Source organism: Puntigrus tetrazona, unplaced genomic scaffold (assembly GCF_018831695.1).
Source record: "Puntigrus tetrazona isolate hp1 unplaced genomic scaffold, ASM1883169v1 S000000130, whole genome shotgun sequence".
Taxonomy (NCBI): domain Eukaryota; kingdom Metazoa; phylum Chordata; class Actinopteri; order Cypriniformes; family Cyprinidae; genus Puntigrus; species Puntigrus tetrazona.
In genome coordinates this window covers 605,149-627,724 of record NW_025047807.1, presented here as the reverse complement: position 1 = coordinate 627,724, position 22,576 = coordinate 605,149, and the positions used below count along the sequence as shown (strand labels likewise).

General features: G+C 36.2%; 1 protein-coding gene across 4 annotated transcripts; it reads right to left on the bottom strand.

The window, feature by feature from the left end:
* Positions 1–451: 451 nt before the first annotated feature.
* On the bottom strand, positions 452–22,228 carry si:ch211-176g6.2 (ras-associating and dilute domain-containing protein). 4 transcript variants are annotated; one of them, XM_043230055.1, is made up of 15 exons: positions 22,157–22,228; positions 21,791–22,020; positions 20,058–20,375; positions 18,022–18,254; positions 17,151–17,473; positions 13,683–14,273; positions 11,965–12,002; positions 11,488–11,851; positions 6,259–6,478; positions 6,019–6,191; positions 3,835–3,979; positions 3,422–3,570; positions 2,059–2,526; positions 876–1,015; positions 452–726 (listed from the first exon to the last, which is right to left on the bottom strand). In XM_043230055.1, exons 2-15 carry the CDS (start codon positions 21,919–21,921, stop codon positions 645–647), a joined length of 3,375 nt encoding a protein of 1,124 aa, XP_043085990.1. In that variant the 5' UTR covers positions 21,922–22,020; positions 22,157–22,228; the 3' UTR covers positions 452–644. The 4 variants fall into 4 exon arrangements, with proteins under 4 accessions (XP_043085990.1, XP_043085991.1, XP_043085992.1 ...); XM_043230056.1 differs by lacking the exon at positions 22,157–22,228 and having other exon boundaries at positions 11,488–11,600; positions 11,673–11,851; positions 21,791–22,150; XM_043230057.1 differs by lacking the exon at positions 22,157–22,228 and having other exon boundaries at positions 861–1,015; positions 21,791–22,150.
* Between the last annotated feature and the right edge of the window lie 348 nt (positions 22,229–22,576).

Below are 22,576 nucleotides of genomic sequence, written 5' to 3'. Positions count from 1 at the left end.
AATATAAAATAATAAAATGTATAATAATATAAAAATAATTTGCATTAGTTTTATTAGTATATTTTTAGAAGTGTGTTTCAAAATCAGTTCAGTCTTTGTAGGTCATAAATTTATGAGTACATTTTTTCCAACTTTAGTATTTAATACGCTTAATATAAATGCTCTTAAAAAGGTTTAACACTTCATGAAGCTGTTGCTTTCTATCACAATAATAAATATATTTATTCTATATTATTCTTATATTTTAACCTAATAAGCGTAGGGGGCGCTATGGGACATCGTGCATCTGAATTTCATCATTTTTACTTTTCTTTTTCAACCAAATAAATACAGTCTCTGGATGAGAAATGAACGGCATTTAAAATGTTTTACTTTGTCAAACTAAAGCTATGCAGCCAACCATTTATTTGACGCATTACGCAATCAATTAAAAAGCAGTCCATAGCGTGCATTATTATAATCATTTACATATTTTATTCTTAAAATGCAGCAACGCTCACAAACATGTAAAAAAAAAATTGCAAAAGGCGACCTGTACATATAAAAACAGATGTTAAAAAAGCAGATTTTGGCAATTATTGTCCATCACGCTCCTCACGCGTCTCTATATAAAGAACAAAAGCAGAGTTTTGAAACAGAAAGGTTCATGCAGACGGTTTTGTCCTGTGAGATCTGGCGACCAGCAGCCGAGGCCTTTCTCCAGACGTCCGAATGAGATCGCGGCCGCTGCGAGGTGAAAGAAGAACAAGGGATGTAGTTCGCTCGACGCACAGTAATCGATAGCATAGTTAGCTTCGGTTGATACGGCGTGATGCACGACAGACAGACAGTACGGTTTACTGCTCGTGTTTCACGTCTACCGTAATTCTCCTCACGTGTGATGGTCGACTCCTGCCAGGCTCAGTCCGTTCACTGCTAGGATGCGGTCGCCGGCTCTCAGCCTCCGGGATAAAGCGGCAGGAGAGTTTGGAAGCACTGATTTGATGTAAACCCCACTCGCATCAGACGGGCTTTCCTGTGGGGAAACTCTGTGTTACAGTAAACGCTTTCCAAGACGTCTTCGTTTCTCATGCAATCTAAAAAATATTGCATTTGCAACCAAAAGGAGATGCTGTTGAGCTGCAAGGCGACTATTAATGGTGTTACCATATTCTTTACGCCAATAATGTGCAGGAGCAGGGCTCTAATTGCACGAAATGGCAACTTATTCACATTATTTATCACAATTAATTGCATATATTTGCTCGGAACGTCCCCAAATGATTATTTAAAGAAAAAGGAGTTGAATGCAGTCAGAAATGGCCTATTAAGTCGGTATATTGTTATTGAATTTTTATTGCACTTTTAAAATATTGTGTTTGGTTAAACACGGTTCAAATGAAAAAATGAAGATTCATTTTTATTAATCAAACTCAACAGCTTATGGTACATAATGTCGCGTAACCTTTCTATTTCTGCCGTGAATGATATATACTTCCATAATTATTAGAATGATCTTTTTAAATTATTTGTGAAAGGAATTCTGCCATGAATTGGCGCATAGATAAGATCCCTAAAGTTGCAAAGACTGAAGTCTCAAAAGCATAGAGATATTCTTTATTTATCTTTACTTGGCCACGACCCCCTAAAACGACACGTTTGAACACTTCACAAAGTGGGTTTATTTTCGTAACACCGGCCAAATGTATATGCAAAAGGAAAAAGGCGAAGCTGTAGCGTCGCTGAGGGCGCCATGTTCTGGAGATGCTGTAAGAAAACAGCACTAACTCATTATAATCAGTAATTATGTCCCCACTGGATGCAAATGAAGTGCTTAATTTGTAATGGGTTTTATTGTTTAACATTTCCAGCACACTTGAGGTATTTAGCCAATCGGCACGCACTGGATGGCTGGCCAATCAGAGCACACCTCGCTCTTTTAGAACGATGAGCTTTGCATAGGTGAACCGTTTCAGGAGGCGGGGCAAAACACATTGCATTACACCAAATACAATTTTTTTTTTTGGAGAATCATATGACCCCTTTAAAGTTTCTGACAGCTGCTAATATCTCGCTCACCTCTCCGTCCACCAGCATCAGACCCAAACCGCACGCTGCTCTCTGCAGCTCCAGCACGAACACATCTTCTTCTCCGGTCTCGTTCTCCTCGCTCTCGCCGGCACACACGCACCAAGCCATCTCCGCTTCGTGACGCTGACACGCACGGCTCCGGTGGAGACGGGGAGCGCAGAGCGGCCCGTCAGCCTGCTCCGCTCTGACCGAGTCCGTGTCGGAGTCGCTCAGCTCCAGGTTCTGCGGCGTATTCGGCGGGGTCAGCAAACACGACGGGTCCAGCGCCGGACGGGCCCCATCTTTACTCTGAAGCTCAAGATGCTGAAGCTTTTTGGTTAAAAGAGCTTCACATGAGCCCAGGTCGGTCGCTCCTGACCGAGGAAGCACCATTTCTGTGTGACCCACCTCCAGATGAGCTTTGGGATGAAGCTCCATCTTAGTGAGCTTGGCCTCCATCGGCACCGCTGAGACCAGCTGAAAAGATATCGAACGATAAGAAAACATTGCATTATTGTAGTGATTCGTTAAATGTAATTATATTAAATTAACGCTAGATTTAAAAAAATGTATTACAAAAAGTAAAAAACATGGTTAAAATTAAAAAATAAAATAATTTCATTAAAATATAAATTTCATTAAAAATATTTATAAAAAAAAAAAAAAATATATATATATATATATATATATATATATATATATATATATATATATAAAAATTGAAAAAATGATTAAGAAAAATATTATGTTAAATATACCAAAATAACTCTGCTACTGAAATAATGAAAACTAAACTGGAATTTTTTTTTTTATTTTATTAATTAAAATTAAAAAAAAATTATATATATATATATATATAGGTTTTAGTAAATTGGATTAGGTTTATTTAAATTTGAGTTTTGTTTAGAAGTACTTCTGTATATAAATAAAGATACTAAATCTTTATTTATAAAAGTACTAAAAATACAAAACGTTCCAAAATCACACAACGTTTGCACTTATTAAACCAAAATGTAAATAAACAGGGAAAATACAAAATTAAACTTAATTTATAATACAATCTAGGTAACACTTTAGAATAGGTAACACAAATTAACTACGACTTTTCCCTCAGTAAATCTTTAATTTGCTGCTTAATAATAGTTAAGTTTAGGTATTGTGTAGAATTAAAGATGTAGAATAAGATATTAACATGTGCTTAATCATCACTAATAGATATCCTAATATTCTAATAATACGCATGCTAATAAGCAACTAAAAGGTGTAACCGTACAATAAAGTGTTCCTGAATACGTTGTCATGTAACAGAATAAAACAGCATTGTTAAACAGAATATCTGAAATGTAATGAAGCTGAATTGCGAGGTGCGTACGGGAGATGGTGTCTCTGTGATGAATCTCTGGAAGCGCTCCAGCTGTTCGAGGAGCTGCGTGTCACCGATGGCTCTTCTCAGCTGGATCACGAAGCCGTCGGTCGGGAGGACGAGAGGAGGATGCTGATCGAAGCTCTCCAAGAGATCAGCTGTAGAGACCACAAACATCACTTACTGTCACGAATCAGCTCCATGCTCTTCCGCCCGCTCAACACTAGAGGTCGCCCCCTCTATAATATTGACTTTCACACCACCCTGAACTTCATTTCCCAGACTCCTTTGCACAAGATTGCTTTGAATTACACACGTTTTGGAGTCCGTTTAGCCCTGTTTTGACCGCTGCCCGATACTCGGATGATGTCTCTGTTGGATTGTGTCTTTTCTGTGTTGTTAAAGTGTGTAGAAGTGTGTACCGGTTGCGAGCGCGGGGCCGGCCTCGTCTCCGGACGGAGTCCACGCTGCCGGACAGGAGCGGCGCGGCTCGTACTCTCTCAGTATGTGATGGAGCTGAGCCGCGTTCAGAGACGGGAACTCCATCCGCAGAGCCTTCCACGACATCTACACACACACACACACACACACACACACAACCGTCACACATCACAGGAACTGATAGAAAACACAAATACACTTTACAATAGCATCTCTTATTCTTTTGTGATGATTAAGATATGAATTTACAGAAAAGCACGTTTTTATGCATATAATGCCCCACTTTATCACAAATAAGACATGTCTTAGTTAAATAGATACAAATATATAATAATACTAAAGGATATAAAAAGATATTATATGTTATTGTGTTATTGTGGGTCAAAAATAAGTTTATTCTGATTTATTCTAATTATTCTAATTTTTTATTTTGTATGTATTATTATGTGTATATAATCATTTATATATATATATATATATATATATATATATATATATATATATATATATATATATATATGTTTCTTTTGCTTCTTTCCAGAAAAAAAGAAAATAAATATGTAACATTTATATAATAAATATATTTATATATAATACAAATTTCATGAATATATACAGACATGTAAAGACTTTTACAATAAATGTGCGTATTTATATATACATAATAAATATACACAGTAAACTTTAAAGTAAACTTTTATTTTGGATGTGATTAATCATAATTAATCATTTAAGAGCATATATATATATATATATATATATATATATATATATATATATATATACAGTATATATATATATATATATATATATATATATATATATATATATATATATATATATTATTTTGGATTGCATTTTTGTTTTATTTAGTTTTATATTTTATGTAAAATAATATTTACCTAATAATTATTTTCTGCATATAAACCCCGCTTAATCACAAATAAGACTTGCTATATCAAAGTTAAATATCAAATAATAAAATGGATTTTCTGAATTTATTTTATTGTATTTATTTTATTTTATCTAAAGCATCTCTTTCAGCGGGACGTCACACATTATTTACAGACATGGCTTATTCAGCGTCTCTATCTATGAGCATGAAAGAGTCTCTGTGTTCATGAAGCTTTATCCTTTAATGACTAATACTTCCTGTTAATTATTTCTGAACCCCTGATGTCTGAAGAGATTGTGATGAGAGAGGAATGCATGTGTAATAAAAGAGGACCGATCAGAATGGTGCTCCGCTTTAATAATTCATTGAAATAAACGTCCTCTCCATTTCATCGAGCTCAATCCTGCCTATAAGAACGTGTACAAAAAGAAAATCTGTGATCCTGGACCTTGTAGCAATAGCCAATAATACATTGTAGGGGTCAAAAGTATTATTTTATGCCAACAATCGTCAGGATATTGTACATTTTTTTGTACAATTTTGTAAATTTCCTACTGTAAAAATATTTTTAATTGCTAAAAACTTTGCATTGCAGATTTTCAATTAATATTTTCAATGATGATGCATACATTTTGAAAAATTGACACTTATGACTGGTTTTGCTGTCCAGGGTCACATTTATAACAAAATATATTGAAATACAAATATAAACAATATAAATAAATGTTATGTTTTTATAAAATATATTTATTTAAATATATATATATATATATATATATATATATATATATATATATATATATATATATTTTTTATATAATATATAATACTGAAAACACGCAAAATAAACATATTAAATATATACAAATATTTGTAAAAAAATCACATATATAATAATTTTTTTTTTGGAAGTAAATAGTGCTTGTATTAATGTTGCACTATAATATATTAAGTGCATGTCTATATTGTGTGCATATATATATACTGTTAATAAAGCATATATTTAAATAAATAAATAAATACATATTTATAAATGAATAATTATGTTTGATTTTTATTACTGTAATATAAATATATATATATATATATGCAGAAAGAAAATATTTATATAATAAAAATAATAATAAATAGTGTATATTATAAAGTGCATACAATTTAAATTTCAATTAAAATTTAAATCCTCTTTAAATTCTACATTTTTAGTTAGTTTTTTTTTTTTTTTTTTCTGCACGAACAGAGCAGAAGAATCTAGTTGAGACAGAAGCAGGACCTGCAGGAGGTTTTCCTTCGGTGTGGCCAGCAGATTGACGGCCGAGGAGAGCTTGAGCAGGTAAGTGTGAGCCAGGTCAGCGAGTCCGGCTCCGTCCGCCCAGTCCATCAGCAGATCCAGGTTGGCCCTGACCTGGACTCCACGGGACCAGCAGTAAAACGCCCCTCCGGACCCTTGACGCGAGAACGGAGGTCACACGAGGTCAGGGGATCGAACCCCCGAGCGCCTGAGCTCACTCACCTCTCTCCATCAGCAGGTTGAAGAGCAGGGCGTTGATGAAGAAGAAGAGGTAGGAGAAGAGCTGAGCGCTCACGTCCGGATGAACCTGGAACGCTCGGAGCAGACGCAGACTCTGAGCGCAGACGTCCAGCACGCCTCGGACCGCAGGCGACACCTGCAGCTGACCGCTGTCGGAGAACGCATGACTGTCCAGAACGCCCGGGAGAAGAGGGTACAGCATCTGAACACACACACACACACACACACACGCTCTCCGTCACACACCACAGCATTCATACAGAACGACTGCTCACGAAAAACGAAAGCTGAAATAAATAAATCACCCAAAGCGACATTTCTCATTCTTAAGGTGCCGATAAACGAACAGCAATTGAATCTTTAAATTAGATATTAATCATTTCTATTGTTGAAAATGATATAGAAAATATAACAGTGAAATGGTACTAAAAGAGCAATGAACCTTAACAGTGATGACATGTCAAGGTGATCAAAAGGATTTTAATGCTATTTCTAATAATCTAAATAATCTAATAGCTAAAGAAATTGCATAAAAAAGTTTTTTTAATTTAATTATTTTTATTTTTTTTTTTTTTTTATTTGAAACATTTTGTCCCCATCTGTCTTCTTTTTGCTGATTTTTATAGTGGAAAAAATTGTCTTATTTATATTAAAGATTCTCTTTGGGTTGTATTTAAAGTCAATGTTTTCAGATAATATTTTAATAATTTGCATTTGCATTAATATACAATGCCAAATAAAGGCCAGATAATTTATTTAATCTCTTCTTTATATATATATATATATATATATATATATATATATATATATATATATATATATATATATATATATATATATATATATGAATTCATAAATGCAATGTATGAATGTAAATATAAACTCATAATGAACTTTGAATATTATTGCCACTTTTTTGTAGTTTTTTTTTTTTTATTATTTACTGATTTTTTTAGATTTTTATTTATATTTATTTATTTATATATTTTTATTTATTTATTTATTTATATATTTATATATTTTATATTAGATCTTTATATATTTTAAAGTAATAATTGCTTATTAATTGTATAAATGCAACTGACACATCTCTTTTAGCAGCGCCTGTACTTACAAATTTTCTGCATCTTATCATCAACACAGCAGGATGAACTGTTGTCTTCGATAAGATTAGGTCACTCCCTGACCGAATGAGCGTCCTCCGTTCATCTCACATCCTTCCTGCAACCTGTCAAGCGTTAGCAGCGTAAAACAGACCCGAAGCGAGAGGACTACAGTGGGGAATCCCTGAAAGAGAGTCTGTGTTGAAGACGTTGGGCTCAATGCGCCACACATCACAAGAGCACAGAGCTGGCTTTGTTCTGTGTAATTGTGTGCAGACGGCTGGGTCCCGGCGTATGCATGGATTCTCAGGGAGACACCCGCTTGGCAGCCGCCGGCCGCTCTGGCGCTTCACCGTGAAGGAAAAACTGACACACAAAACCAAAGAACAGAGATTCCTCCGAGCGCAAACACTTTCAGTCAAATCTCTCTATCAGTCCGCTTAGTAACTTATTAGCAATGAGTCTGATTCCTTTCCATCTCATTTTAGAGCTACAAAACAGACATTTTTCATTTAAATTAATTACATTTTTTTTTTATGCTTATTTTTGTTTGTTTGTTTTTTTTGCATTGCATTGCAACCTCCGTCTTTTCCTTTGACAACCCTAATTTTATTTTAAGTATGATTTTTATCTGTATTGTATCTTCTGTTCAGGGCTTAATTTAATTTAAGTTTAGTTTAGCATTTTACTATAGTTTGTATAATGTTTTATTTTTATATTTTACATTTTAGTTCAAGATTTAGTATTTTTGCTGTGTTTCTGTCATGGTAAACTGGTTTATTTCCCAAAGCAAATTTTTAAAGAAAGCAGTTTTATTTGAAAGGTTTTATGAAAATTGTTTATAGACGTTTCATTTGTGTGGTATTTTACAGTTACAGTTACAGTTACAGTTAAAACAAAAACTGAGATAAAAATGAATTAAATATTAACAAAAATAAATAAATAAATTATATATATATATATGTATATATAATTATATATACAATAATTAAAACTAAAACTGAGATAAAAATGAATTAAATATTAACAAAAATAAATAAATTATATATATATATATATATGTATATATAATTATATATACAATAATTAATAATTAAAACTAAAACTGAGATAAAATGAATTAAATATTAACAAAAAATATATATATATATATATATATATATATATATATATATATATATATATATATATATATATACATACACATACAAAAATACATCCATATATGTTGTTAATATTTAATTAATTTTTATCTTAGTTTTACTTTTAATTATTTTAGTACACCACTGAGAAAATAATAATAATATAAACCCTCCCTTGGTAAATAACTAATATTTTTTGAATAAATATTTCCTTTCAGCGCATGTTTTTATTTCAAGTAACACAAATAGTTTTTTTTTCGTAGTTTCAGTTTTAGTTTTAATCAATCACTTGCTCCCAGCCAAGCTGAAACATTACATGCACGGGAACGCCATTCAAACGAACCTGAATCGAACGTAAAAACGCGTCTCAATCAGCTGTGTCCAGCGTGTTTTATTAGTTTAAGTCCGGCAGCTGTTTCCTTCTCAGAGAACACAGCCTGTTATTGTAGCCGTAAAACATGGCCGTGTTTGTTTTGATTCGATTTTCCTGCTGAAAGCATTGAGCTGGTGAGAACAGAACGAGACGCGTGCCAAGCTTTCGAAGCCTAAAAGGTCATTTGCTGAAGAACGGAGGGTTTGTGTCACCGCCTTCATCATTTACACTCTCAATAAAAACGCTTCTCGGGATCTAAAAGGACATTTCTAGCTGGAAATCGGTGAATGATAACTGGTCGAACGACTCAATGAACGATCGCCTTCCTTATATTCGAACCTCATCAAAACGTTGCACTGAATCAAATCACACCCATCCAAACGGCCTCCCAATCTCAAGAACAAAGATGAATTATAATTTCCCAAAGGGGCGAGGCGTCGGAGGATTTTTTCCGTGCAGAATACAAATCAATCCCAAATCCCGGCCAGCCGAAGCGAATCAACGCTGAATTAAAAGTCTGTGAGAAACCAAGAAGCGCTGCAGCTTATGAAATATGAGCGGGGAAGCTTTTGATCGTTCGAGGCTCGAAGCCATGGGCGCAACCGAGGATGCATTCATTTAATCATAAATACAGCAAATATTGTGAAATATTACAAGTAAAGCAATTCATCATCACTCCAGTTTTCACGTGATCCTTCAGAAATCTGATTTGCTGCTAAAGAAACATTTATTTATTTATTTATGCAGCCTTGATGAGCAAAAGTGTTCATTTAATAATATTTCACCATTTAAAAAAATATAAATATTTAAACACAGTAAGTCTTTACACGAATTTCTTTACAAAGCTAATTGAAGAATTTAATGAACTATTTAATTGAATTGACTAATTGAAGGAACTAAATTTTAACTATTTTATTTATGCACTTGTTTATTAATTAATTAATCAATGAATTGAGATAAATAGTGGTCCGCCCTGTGTTTCCATGTTTACGTATATTTTTCGTTTCTGTGTTTAAAACAATAAAAAAAGTGCTAAAATGAAAAAGAATGTAAATTAAAAATGGAACTAAACAAAACCGAACTTTTTGTTTTAATTAAGTATGGGTCTAATTACTTGTAAATGTTGTATTTAGCGTTTCTTATAACGTTTATACCAAAAGACGCCCGAATAAAAAAAAAAAAAAACCATACGGGCGCCTAAAAAAAAGAGATAAAAATTAAAGAACGAGAATAAAAATGCGACGGATATTAAAACGAGCGAATCTAAAAATAAAACGCCGAAATAGTAACAAAAAAAAAAAAAGATCACGTACGGTGGAAAGCGAAAGTATTGTATGCTACGCTGGATTGATTGGTTCGTGAGGTCCATCAAGGTCAGATGCAGGAAAGACATCTGGAAGCACTTGAGTTCACGAAGCCTGCGTCATTCATCATCCAGACCGGCTTCTCTTAAGAGCAGTCTGTATTTCCATCGAGTTGGTTTTGCGGTGTGAAGAGAATCTGAGCCCATTTCACTGCGTTGACGCTGGACACATTTCAGCACATGCAGAATAAATGCAGCGCTCTTAAGCCCCGCCCCTCATCTCCTCACTCCTCATCTCTTGAAAGCCACGCCCACATCTTAACGTCCAATCAGTAATTAAATGCTGATACGCTGCTATTTCTTCAAATAGTTTTTTGTGCTAAACAGATAACTGATCATTAGAACTGAAATGACAATGAATAAAAATACTATTATGTTATATATAAAGTACGCAGAAAAATCTCAAAAGCCACCAAAATTTTTTTATTCTAATTAAATATTAATGAAAAATATTATCTCAATTATACTAAAATAAAACTGGTCTGTGCTCTTTGTGTTAAAATGATGTAACAAAATAACTATATTATATTATATACATATTAATATATTATACTATTATATACATATTATATTATATTATACTATTATATACATATTAAAAATTACAAAAAACAAACAAAATGACTAAAACTTTAACTAAAAAATTCCATATAAAAAAGATTAAAATAAAAAAAAAAAACAGTTCAATAGTATCTAAAATAAAACAGGTTATTTGAGTTCAATTGATGGACTAAAACAACTCAAATAAAAATAATAAATAAATCAATAAATTCTATAGACATTTTTTAAAATCCAAAATACATACGACAAAACATTAAAACTTTAACTAATATTAATTAAGAAGAAACAAAAATGAATTTAAAATATAAAAAAGTGGAAGTAAAATACTCAAATACTACTGATACTGCTTATGTAGAAATATATCAGTTATTAAATTTATTAAAAAATTATACAAATAATAGAGACTAGTAAAAATGTCAAACACACACACACACACACACAAACATTTCCAAAACTTTAACTTAAATTATGTCGTTTAAAAAGTTAAAATTTTTAAACTGATGTACTAAAATACTAGTTAAAACTAGTTAATAAGTTAACAAATTAACAAATTAAGTTGAAATGTTTGGACTAAAATGGCTAAAACTGAAAGAAATCTTTCTTCCACGGAAGAAATAAAAGAGCGATGACAGAGCGATCATTTCTGTCGAAGCATGCAGAAGGCCTGACCTTGGTGAGATAGTAGACACACTGCTGGAAGGTGAACATCAGGACCTCCTCCAGCACCGTCATGGCCTCCTCACTGGCCGAGCGCACCGAGGAGAGCCGCAGCTCCAGCACCGCTGCAATATAACCACAAATACTCAAAGCGAACACATACATCACGTCACCCACATCGGCACTGACTGATTTACCAATGCAGTCTTCCTCCTCCTCCTCCTCCTCCTGAGAGACTCCGTGCAGCAGACGAGGAACCTCCTGATGGATGAAGTGAAGGATCTGGACGGAGTTGGACATCCACAGGACCAGCGGCTCCAGGCCCCGCATCAGTCTGTCAGCGCCAGAAGCCCGGTCCGCCGAGTCTGACTCACTTCTGCTTGCGTCAGGAGAGCGAGGAAAATCTGGTTTTAATGCACGCCGTGTCTAAGAAACTGAAATTTAATTCCGCTGCTCGTGAAATGATGAGAAACGAGTTCCTGATCTTACATTTCAGGCTGCAGAGCCGCGAGTTCCTTTGCCTTTTCCTGCATTAAAGTATAAAAGATACAGTGCAGTTATGACTGAACACGTCTAAAGTAAAGCTATTCACTGATTCACTGTCTATCTCACGCAGAACATCTGAAACCTGTTTTCTGTGCGGTTACAAGCACTTACGTTTCTAAAAGGATATAAAAGCAACATAATTGTTATTACACTTGACTCATGCAATATATAACAAGTTACACTATTAGAGTAATAGTTCATCAAAAATAGTTCATATATATATATATATATATATATATATATATATATATATATATATATATATAATTTGCTCACCCTCAAGTCATTCAAAGATCATACGACTTTATTTCTTTTGCAGAACCCAGAAGAATATACAAGGGTTTTTTTGGGGCTGTAAGGAATTAGCTTAATTTCCTATTGACTTCTGTTGTATTTTATGTCCATACCACGAGAAATGAAACGCTCTCTGATTCATTTCACAGAAGAAAAAACTCAGGTTTGGAATAACGAGAGAGAAAGTCAATGATTTTCATTCTCATAATTTTTGGCAGCGCTATCACTTTAATAGACTGGACTCCTGTATGCATCATTAGTCAACTCAACTGATTCGTTCAAAAACACTGATTCAGTCAGGAATGAACCAATGGCTGTCTTTATGAGTGAGCCATTGAATCATTTACTGAACTGATTCGTTTCACGTACCGACGCAATCACGACTGCATTCAAAAAATAATCCATACTAAAACAGTCGTGAATTAGAAGCACAAAACCAGAGTTTGTAAAGAAAAACGACGGAGGATTTCGATATCAGCCAAAAGCAAAGAGATTTTTCTTTGCTAAAGTAAGGAAACTTGTTTTTTTTTTCGCTCTTGTACATAAACGGCACAAAAGAAAATCAACAGACGTTAGAGAAAAGTGTATATAGCATTTTAAATATGGATATTTTTCTTACAAAAACGCATTAAATCACTCCAGGAGGCACGTTTTATTACAGATGGATCTTCTTTTCACTGTTAAACTAATAACTCGGGTTGGATACGTCTAAAAATATAAAGTCGGCCCCACTTTATATTAAATGGCTTGAACTACTATGTACTTACATTTAAATTAATCATTTGACTCAATGCACTTATTGTGTACATACATGTTTTTACATTGTACTTTTCTAAAATATCGACGTAGTTACATATTTTTGTGTCTAGATTTATAATTACACTCTTAACCCATCCCTTACACCCTTAAACCTACCCATACCTCCCAACCTGATACTAACCTTACCCGCTTCCACCTCAATAGCAGCAAAAGTGTTTTGCAATACTATATGAACACAATAAGCACACTGTACTTATTTTTTGATGTACGTTAGTACGATATAAAGCGTAACCAGAAAGTCATACACACCTAGGATGCCTTGAGGGTGAGTAAAACATTACTAATTTTCACGCTTCTACATATTCAGCTATTGAAAAACTACCGAATCAACTACCTTGAGCAATCATTAACAGACCTGTTTGTCTAAAAATATATTCAGCAGAGAGGTTTTTGTCCGTATTGTGGAAGTGGAATTGGTTACGGTCATCTTTTTTTTGCATTCAACTTTTTTTGCGCGAGCCGTCCCTTTAATCATATACTGGCTATAGCGTGGTTGCGTCTTGGTGACCGACCGAAAGACAAACACTGGTTTGACTCGGCGGACTCACCCATACGACGGTCTGCAGCTGGTCGGCCGTCTTGAGCAGCAGCCGCCGGAGATCCGGCATTGAGAAGCGGCTGGCGGACTGCTGGAGACACAGACACAGCAGGAAGGCGGCGGTCAGTTTGTGTGCGGCCGGATCCCGCTCCACCGCGCTGAAGATCTCCTTCAGCACCCTGGACTCGTGCTCCAGCTCATACGGCAGAAGCAGCTCCGCTCCGTCCGCGTCTCTGAAGCAGGCCCTCGCTCTCACGCACGACCTACAGAGAGCAGGCCGCCTGCCCGTCTGACTGACCGCCGCCTTCGGACGCCCGGGGTCTTTATACATGAAGAGGTAATGATCTCCCAGAGCGACGAGGTCTCCTGATTGCAGCTCCGCCTCGTGCTGGATGACGGCTCCGTTGCGCTTGACCTTAGCCGCGTGGAGGGGCTTCAGTCGGGTCCCGGTCTCCAGACGCCGGACGCTGCAGTGATCGGGCAGGAGATCGGGGGCCCAGAGATTCACGCGGTTCGCATCGCTCTCAATCTCGCTGCGAGGTTCTTCAACGCGCCGTCCGAATACTGAGCAGCTATTGATCAGAGCATAGATGACAAAGTCCTGAGGAGGGAACGGAGATCTAAATAATCTGCTAACAAATAAATAATAAAGTTATAGCATGCAGTAAAACTGTGAGCTGATTCGCTTTGTAATTGAAAATCGAAGTTAAATGCTAGATAAATGCAAATATGTGACCCTTATTATGTCTTAAGTCATAATATATGTACGTGTGCTGTGTATATTTATTATGTATATATAAATGCACACTCATACTATATATGTTTTGAGAATTTTCCATGTATATACATTTATATATAAATATACAAATTTTTCTCAAATTTATACATGCGTGTGTTTGTATGCATAAATATATATACATTAAAAAACATACACAGTATTCACGCATATATTACGTCAACAAAATGTTTTATTTTGGATCTTAAATTAAGCGATTGACAGATTTGGAAATGGCCAGGAATACATTGTATGAGTCTTTTGGGATTTTTGCATCCTCCGACTCCAGATTTTCAAATAGTTGCATCTCAAAAACTGACAAATATATATATATATATATATATATATATATATATATATATGTCAATGGAGAGCTTATTTATTCAGCTTTCATGTGATTAACAAATCTCAATTTTGAAACACTTATGGGTTTTGTGGTCCATGGTTACATATATAAAAATAATGGTAATAATAAATAAGTGAATCATTGTATTCAGTATTACACATATTGTATGAAGTAGAAAAAACATTTAGAATATTAGTATTTCCATTTTAAAATAATCGCTATAATCAATAATAATAATGCATTATAAATAATAATTAAAACTTTTTTACAGTGTACAATTTAATGCGGTAATAAAAAATGGTTTTACTGATTTATTTATATATGATAATATTTGAACTTTTTTAAACGATTACTAGTAATATCTACAGTCTGAATGTTCCTGTTTCTTGAAAAGCAGAGCACGGCACAATCCATCACCAAATAATGACTAAAGTTATCATTCACGGCCGTCATCGCACACAGCTAATCTGACAGGAAGTGTGTCCACCCTTCGGGACGCGTCGCTTTGGACACTCCACTTCCTGTCCGGAGTGAACACTAAGCCTGTTTTTGCATACGTGTTCATTTTTCATGCCATTTTTTCCTCTGTTTGGCACATTCTGTTATTTTCCAGTGGAATCGAAGGGATGTGGGGTGGTTTTTTCCAATGGTTCATTGACGTCACCTGTGTTGTATTATTCCGTGTAGAGGCAGTGAATCTTTGTGATTGTAAGATTGTCGGTTCTGATCACGCACTGAATTATTTTTTCCAAAAACAAACAAAGTTAGTGAAAACCCCTGTTATTCTGTAGTTTAACGTTACTGGTTAATGTCTAAAAACATAAAGCATCATGCTAAAGTCTCCAGTTGTTCCACAGACTCCAGTCTTCACAAGAACAGGTTTTATAACTAAACGAAAATAAATAATAGTTTAAATTAATATTAAATGCTATAGTTGAGCGTAAGTGTCTTTAATAAATAATGCATATTTATATGTAATTTACTGCTGTATTTCGAAGAATTAACGATAAACTAAAATATACTTTAATGTACTTTCTATTGGAACTTTCATGTAGTGAATTGAAATATTTTTTAATTACAATTTATTTGTAATTTATGATGTATTTGATAACTTGTAATCTAGTACATTTAAATAGATATAAAATCATATTGACTAGTTTTAATTGTAATCAGTTATTTTACATGAGATTTATTATGTTAATCAGTACATCCAACAAAGTGTTCTTCTTCAAAGCACAACAAATCATTATTAAAACTCTGCTTCAGTGTATTTAGAAGCAATCATAAAGAAAAGTCTCTCTTTAAGTCACTTAAGTTCCACGTTAAGTTTGCAACTTATCACAGTATGGTGGTATTTACCTTTAAGGACTAATTAAGAGCCAATATGCTAGCAATGATATAGCATGTTAGAGCAGGCTGTGAACATGATTGTGGCATGATTAGCATGTTGTTAGCATGTTGCTATCATGTTTCTAGCATGATTAGCATGCTAGAAACATGATTAACGTTGCTAGCATGTTTCTAGCAAAACAATGAGGTTTTTACTGAATACTAGCATTTTATTAGAAAGTTATAACGTTGCTAGAATGATTTAAACATGATTAACATGTTGCTAGCATGTCTTAAAAAGTATTAGCATGCTGGAATGTTTTAACATAACTAATATGTCGCTAGAATGTTTTCGGCATGATTAGCACATTGCTAACAGCATGTTTTAATATGTTGCTAGCATGATTTATCAGTTTAACCACTTTACTTAAGTGCTGGTTAGGTATATTTTGAAGCTGGGATGCTGGTTTAAGATGGTTTAGGCTGGTCCTTTAGGTTTAAGCTGGTGCTTTGCTGGTTTATGCTGGTCATTTGCTGGTTTAAACTAGTCATTTGCTGGTTTAAGCTGGTCCTTTTGCTGGTTTATACTGGTTATTTGCTGGTTTAAGCTGGTCTTTTGCTATTTTATGCTGGTCCCTTTGCTGGTTTATGCTGGTCCTTTTGCTATTTTATGCTGGTCCTTTGCTGGTTTATGCTGGTCCCTTTGCTGGTTTATACTGGTTATTTGCTAGTTTATGCTGGTCCTTTGCTGGTTTAAGCTGGTCCTTTTGCTATTTTATGCTGGTCCCTTTGCTGGTTTATACTGGTTATTTGCTGGTTTAAGCTGGTCCTTTTGCTATTTTATGCTGGTCCTTTGCTGGTTTATGCTGGTCCTTTGCCAGCACATGCAGCATAAACCATCTTAACCAACTGAAACCACTGATAACAACTTAATGCCAATGAATTCCAGAAACATTGTGGCATGTGTTTGATGGGCTGGAGGAAAGACAGGCGAGGTGAGCCAGAGATATAGTGTGAGTTTGTCCTACCTGTCTGTAACTGAAGCCCTGCAGGAGCAGGAAGTATGGGAAGTCCAGAGGCGGGTGAATGGAATACTGTGTGGCGCTGTCATCGCTGCTCTCCGTCTCCTCACGTTCATTAGCAGGACACTGTGTTGCTTTGTCGGCCTCGGCCTCTGGGTCCTCCTCCTGCGTTTGCTCCGTACAGGTGCTATGAGCTTCAGCCGTCAGATCCGTGTCACTGAGACTCTTCAACAGATTGAGTCTGCCGTCGTCACTCACGCATAAGTCCAGCGGCACGGACTTCCCTCTGCAGCGCGTCTTCTGCAGCTTACGCGCCTGTGCGTTTATACCTGAAGAAGGTGTTCAAGGAATAGGTCAGCCACGAATTTACTCACCCTCGGGCCTTTCAGGATGCAGACGAGTTTGTTTCTTCAACGGCTTTGGAGAAATGTAGCATTGCATCACTTGCTCACCAATGGATGCTCTGCAGAATGAGAGTCCAAACAGCTGATCCAATCCACAAGTAATCCACACCACTCTTGTGAATTAAAAAGCAGTGTGTTTGTAAGAAACAAGTCTATAATTGTCATTCTGACGGCACCCATTCACTACAGAGCATTCATTGGTATGCAAGTGATGCAATGCTACATTTCTCAAAATCTGATAGAATTTGAGTCAACTAATCCTTATCTATGTACAACACCAAACACAGTTTATACGCAAATAGCGATTCAGTATGCAAACACAACACCAAAATTAAATTGATTTGGGTTCAATTTTAAATGCTGAACATTAAATCAATAGTCAATAGGAGGTTTTCAAGTTCAGGGAACCAAAATGATCGAGGGTTAAATACAACTTAATAATGCAAATGTGATCTATGCGTGTCGAGGGATACCAGCGGTCACGGTGTCCTGGTCTTTAGAGTTGTTTTCTTCTATGGTGGCTTTGCGCTGGATCTCAAAGCGCCGCGCGAATCCTTCTTTGGGTTTCCAGAGCGACTGCAGCAGCAGCGGCTTCTCATTGTCTCCCACCACACGAACGCATTCGGTCCTCCAGCACTGGTTTCCAATACAGCCGATCACGTCACATAACACATAGTCTTCGGCGTCTTCTTTGCTCAGGGAGTATCTGAGACAAATACAAACAGCGTAACCACTGATATGCATGAAATAATAAGATATATATTCATACCACTGTGCAAAAGATCGACGTCTTAATGTTTTTCAAAGCACTCTACTCCTTTATTTAATCAATAATGTTGAATATATTCACAATTTAAAAAATTCTGTGTTATTGCTGTGGATTTTCAGCATCACTAATCCAGATCAGTGTCACATGATCCTTCAGAAATCATTTTAATAGGCTGATCTGCTGCCCGAGAAACATTTCTGATGTGCTCAAAACTGTTAAAACTTTACAAACTAAGAAAAGCAGGCACACTCTCTAGCTGCAGAACTGTGAAAGAACGGAGAGATTCAGTATCTGAGTGCTGACACAGCGTTCGATCCAAAGTGGCTTCACCAAGGAATCCATTTTGCCTTGAATTTCAAACCAACCGAGACATTTGGTATGAAAACCTCTCATGCCGTTACAATGGACTTTAACCAATGTGCACAAAGGCCGTTTTGTGCAGTTACTTCAATCCAAACCCATTGGAAAATCATTTGCAACCACATTATGAATCTTTATAGGAATTTTTTGTAATATTATTTCAATTTAAATATCATGACCCTGAATATATTCGAACCACATTTACTAACATCTACAGACGTTTGTTAAGAGCGGGTGTTAGGACACTTGGTGCCTTTTCCTTGTTACATATTTTAGTAATCATCATAAATTAGGTATCTTTTGAAAGTTTAAATACTGTGATCTTTTTGAACTTAGACAATGCATTACCGTGAAAACCATACTTTTCCTCTTAGCAGGCGCTTTTCTTGTGGCGATCATAATGTTTTTATAGTTACTGAAATGTTTCTTAAATCATTACAGTAACTTTTTGTCTAAACTTTATTTGATGTTCAACAAGAAAAACAGAATGTTGATCTCTCTGAATGCTTTCTCTAGTGTGTAAAGCAATAAGAATGCTCAAAAAAAATCGGAAACACTCGATAGTAGACATTCTACGAAACCGTAAGTAACTACATGTCAACTAGCAGTCAGTAGAATACATACCGACTAGCCAAAACTTATTTTACTAGCCCTAAACCTAATCTAACACTCTACTCTGAGACGTAGTAGGCGTTTAATTGCAAATGAATGAGAATTAGCTGAAATGTAGTTGACATGTAGTTGTAATTAGTCTAAAGTGGACTATCAAAATATAGTGTAACCGAAGAATTACGTAACATTTTTTAAAAAAGCTATGAGCTGGAAACGTTGTGACACTTCATCAAATCGGCGAAGTTAGACAGCTACACAAAACGTACAGGAACCTCATTTTTGTGAGAAATTCGGAATACAGCTTGGTTTGATATATGCCTTCGGATTTGTAACAGTCCATACTATTTTGTAAAATATACTTTTTGTGCACGAAACGTAAAATGTAAAGTGCAGCGCATTTGATTGACAGCGATTGACAGCGTTTCAAAGCAGTCACAAAATACAACAATTGAATTTTGGTTTACACTTTAGATAACAACGTGCCAATTCATTCTCATCAGTTTGCAACTACATGTCTATTAACCCTCAGAACAGACTGTGAGACTAGGTTTAAGGTTAGTGGAATATATACATGGTTAGTTGGTATGTTGTGGACCCATCAAGTATTAGAAGATGTTAAGCAGACAGTGATCTAATACTTTAATGACTGCATGTAGATGCAAAGTTACTTACTGTTATGTCTGAAGCGGACTATCGAAGTGCATTGTTACCATGCATTTTCATGTCTAAGCTCAAAAAAAGGTTAGCAGGTTTATGTGATCGCCTCACCTGGCGAGAGCCTCTTTAACCAGCTCTCTGGCACTGGAGCGCGTCGTGGCCAGCACGCTCTTGTAGTTGGCTCCTTCACAGATCTCCGTGCCAAAAATCTTCAGAACGCCTGGAGCCGTGACGTGATTGGACAGTTCGGAGGGGTCGTCTGCGGCCAGCGCCTCCTCTCCTGCGGCGGTCATCTCTCCAGAAGCTTCTCTGGGCCCGCGGCCGAACACCGCCGACAGACGGTGCTGGTGACGCCGGATCTTGCTCTTCGCCGGCTGCCGGATTCCCACGCTCTCCGTCGACCTGGCCGTGCCGCTGGATGAGCTGGACCTGGAAGAGGAAGCGGAATGATTGCTCCGTTCTCCACCGGACGGCAGGCGCCGACCTACGCGGCTCAACTAATTGCACCCAGTGAACGAACACAAAACGAACAAAGAGACTTAAAAAAAAAGCTCTGCTTAATACTTGGAGGATTTTGGCCAATCCGGTAATCAGTTTATTTCAGGAGCAGTGGCACAAAAGTTCCCTTTTAGCCTCCACTGGTTGCGTCAGTATTACTGTGCGTGTGTTTTTTAAGCTAATAAAATCTTACTATCCGAGCATGCAAAAAAAAAGAATGCATTTTTTTTTATATAAATAATAAAGGTGTCACAAATTTTTTTTTTTGCTTTTCCAAAGACCAGCGCAGTGCAGTGATCAGGTTCAAATATAAAGAATAAAACTATGGAAACTTTTCATGCATGTTAAAAGTACTGCAGGTAAAGCAACTATCAACGGTAATAAAGAACCTTTATATAATGTATATTATTATGCATCACTTATGTTCTTTAATTACTTTGTTATCTCCTTGGTTAACAAGTTCTGACTAAACAACGCAGAATTATTGAAGCCTGCGTAATTGATATCAATAGCATTCACGCAACACATATCTAAATAATCTGTTTATTTCACACCTTGTTTAGAGGATATCCCTGCTGTCAGGTAACATATTCAGAACTTTGGACATGCATTCAGAGTTGGCTGGTCCTAAAATGTTCTCAAAACGTTTGCTCAAAAACACTATCATGCTTTTCTTCGACGTACTGCTTGTTTCTGAACGTGCGGGGAACATTCAAAATTTTTACACAACGATAAAAAAGGAATGTTCCCTCAACGTTCACATAACTGAGAAAATAACAGGACAACAAACAGGGCATTTTGAACACCAAGAGAACATTCAGAAGCAACATTTTCACAACTGGACTTTCATTTACTCACCTTTATTCTCACAGCACACTGAATGTTGCACTTCACCCTGGACTGCATTTCCCATCAGCCCTTACACCGATTGCACTGATTTTTGAGGAACACTTTGCAATGTTTGTACATGGTTTGGATTATTGCTCATCTCTGGATCACCCCTTTTGTCAAACCTCTGGATTCTGTTTGGATTCCGCTTGTTTCGGATCATTCTCTTTGCTATTGTCTGAACTTTGTATGTGTTTGCACCATGTTTTTTCAATAAAAGTCTGTAAGTAGATATGCACGCCTCTTTTCTGGTCGTCATTACCAAAACGTTCTTATACTTTTGTTCTGAAAGTCTTTAGACCAACGTAAAAACCATAATAGGCAAGTTTACATGTTTTTATTTCACTTAATGTTGCATAAAAGAGAGTTTAAAAAGTCAATTCACTCACGTCAACTCAACTATAATAGAATTATCAATAGGATAGCTCGTGATTGATTTTGTATAGAAGTGAACTCACTGGACGGATCCATTGCTGTGTTTCCTCCCGACCCGGGAAAATCTCCTGCGGGACGCGCTGAGCGGGAAAGCCGCAGGTGAGGCTGCTTGAGGCGGCTTGGACGTCTGTGAGCTCCGCTCGTTACCGATCATCGTTCCCGAAGCTGACCGGAGCTCGCGTCGTAACGGGTAACGGGTCCGTTCACATGAGCGCGCATATCACACCCCGCTAAGAAGCGTCCGACATCGAGGCTGCGCGCAGAATGACATGCAGAAGAAAAGTCGGTGAAACGCGCTGAACTGTCTACGTGGGCAGCGCTCGTGGGCATCACGGGCGCGTTCCCGAGCCGGCTCTGTTAAAAACGCTGCGCGTGACTGTGATACTTACAAATGTTGTCGACACGGACAGTTACTGGACACTGAGACAAACTACACGTGCTGCTGGTGCGCCGAAGGGAGGATCCTCAGTATGACGGAAAAAAGTGTCTGTGTGTGTGTGTTTTTAAAAAGTTTTATTTAAGTTTGACTCAATAAATCAGTAAAAACAAAAAGTACCATCCCAACATACCGTGATGTACTGTAAATACCATCTAAAAACCATGGTGACCAGGGTGTTTACTACTGAAACTAATACTCAGTGTAACTCAAATTGAAAATAATGGTATTATCAAATTTTATAATTTTGAACACTGTCATCCATTGGTCCATCTATTCTTCATCTATTCATGTATACATTCTGCCTATCCATCCATCCAACCAAGCATTCAAGTATCCATTTATCCATCCATCCATCCACTCATCCATCCAT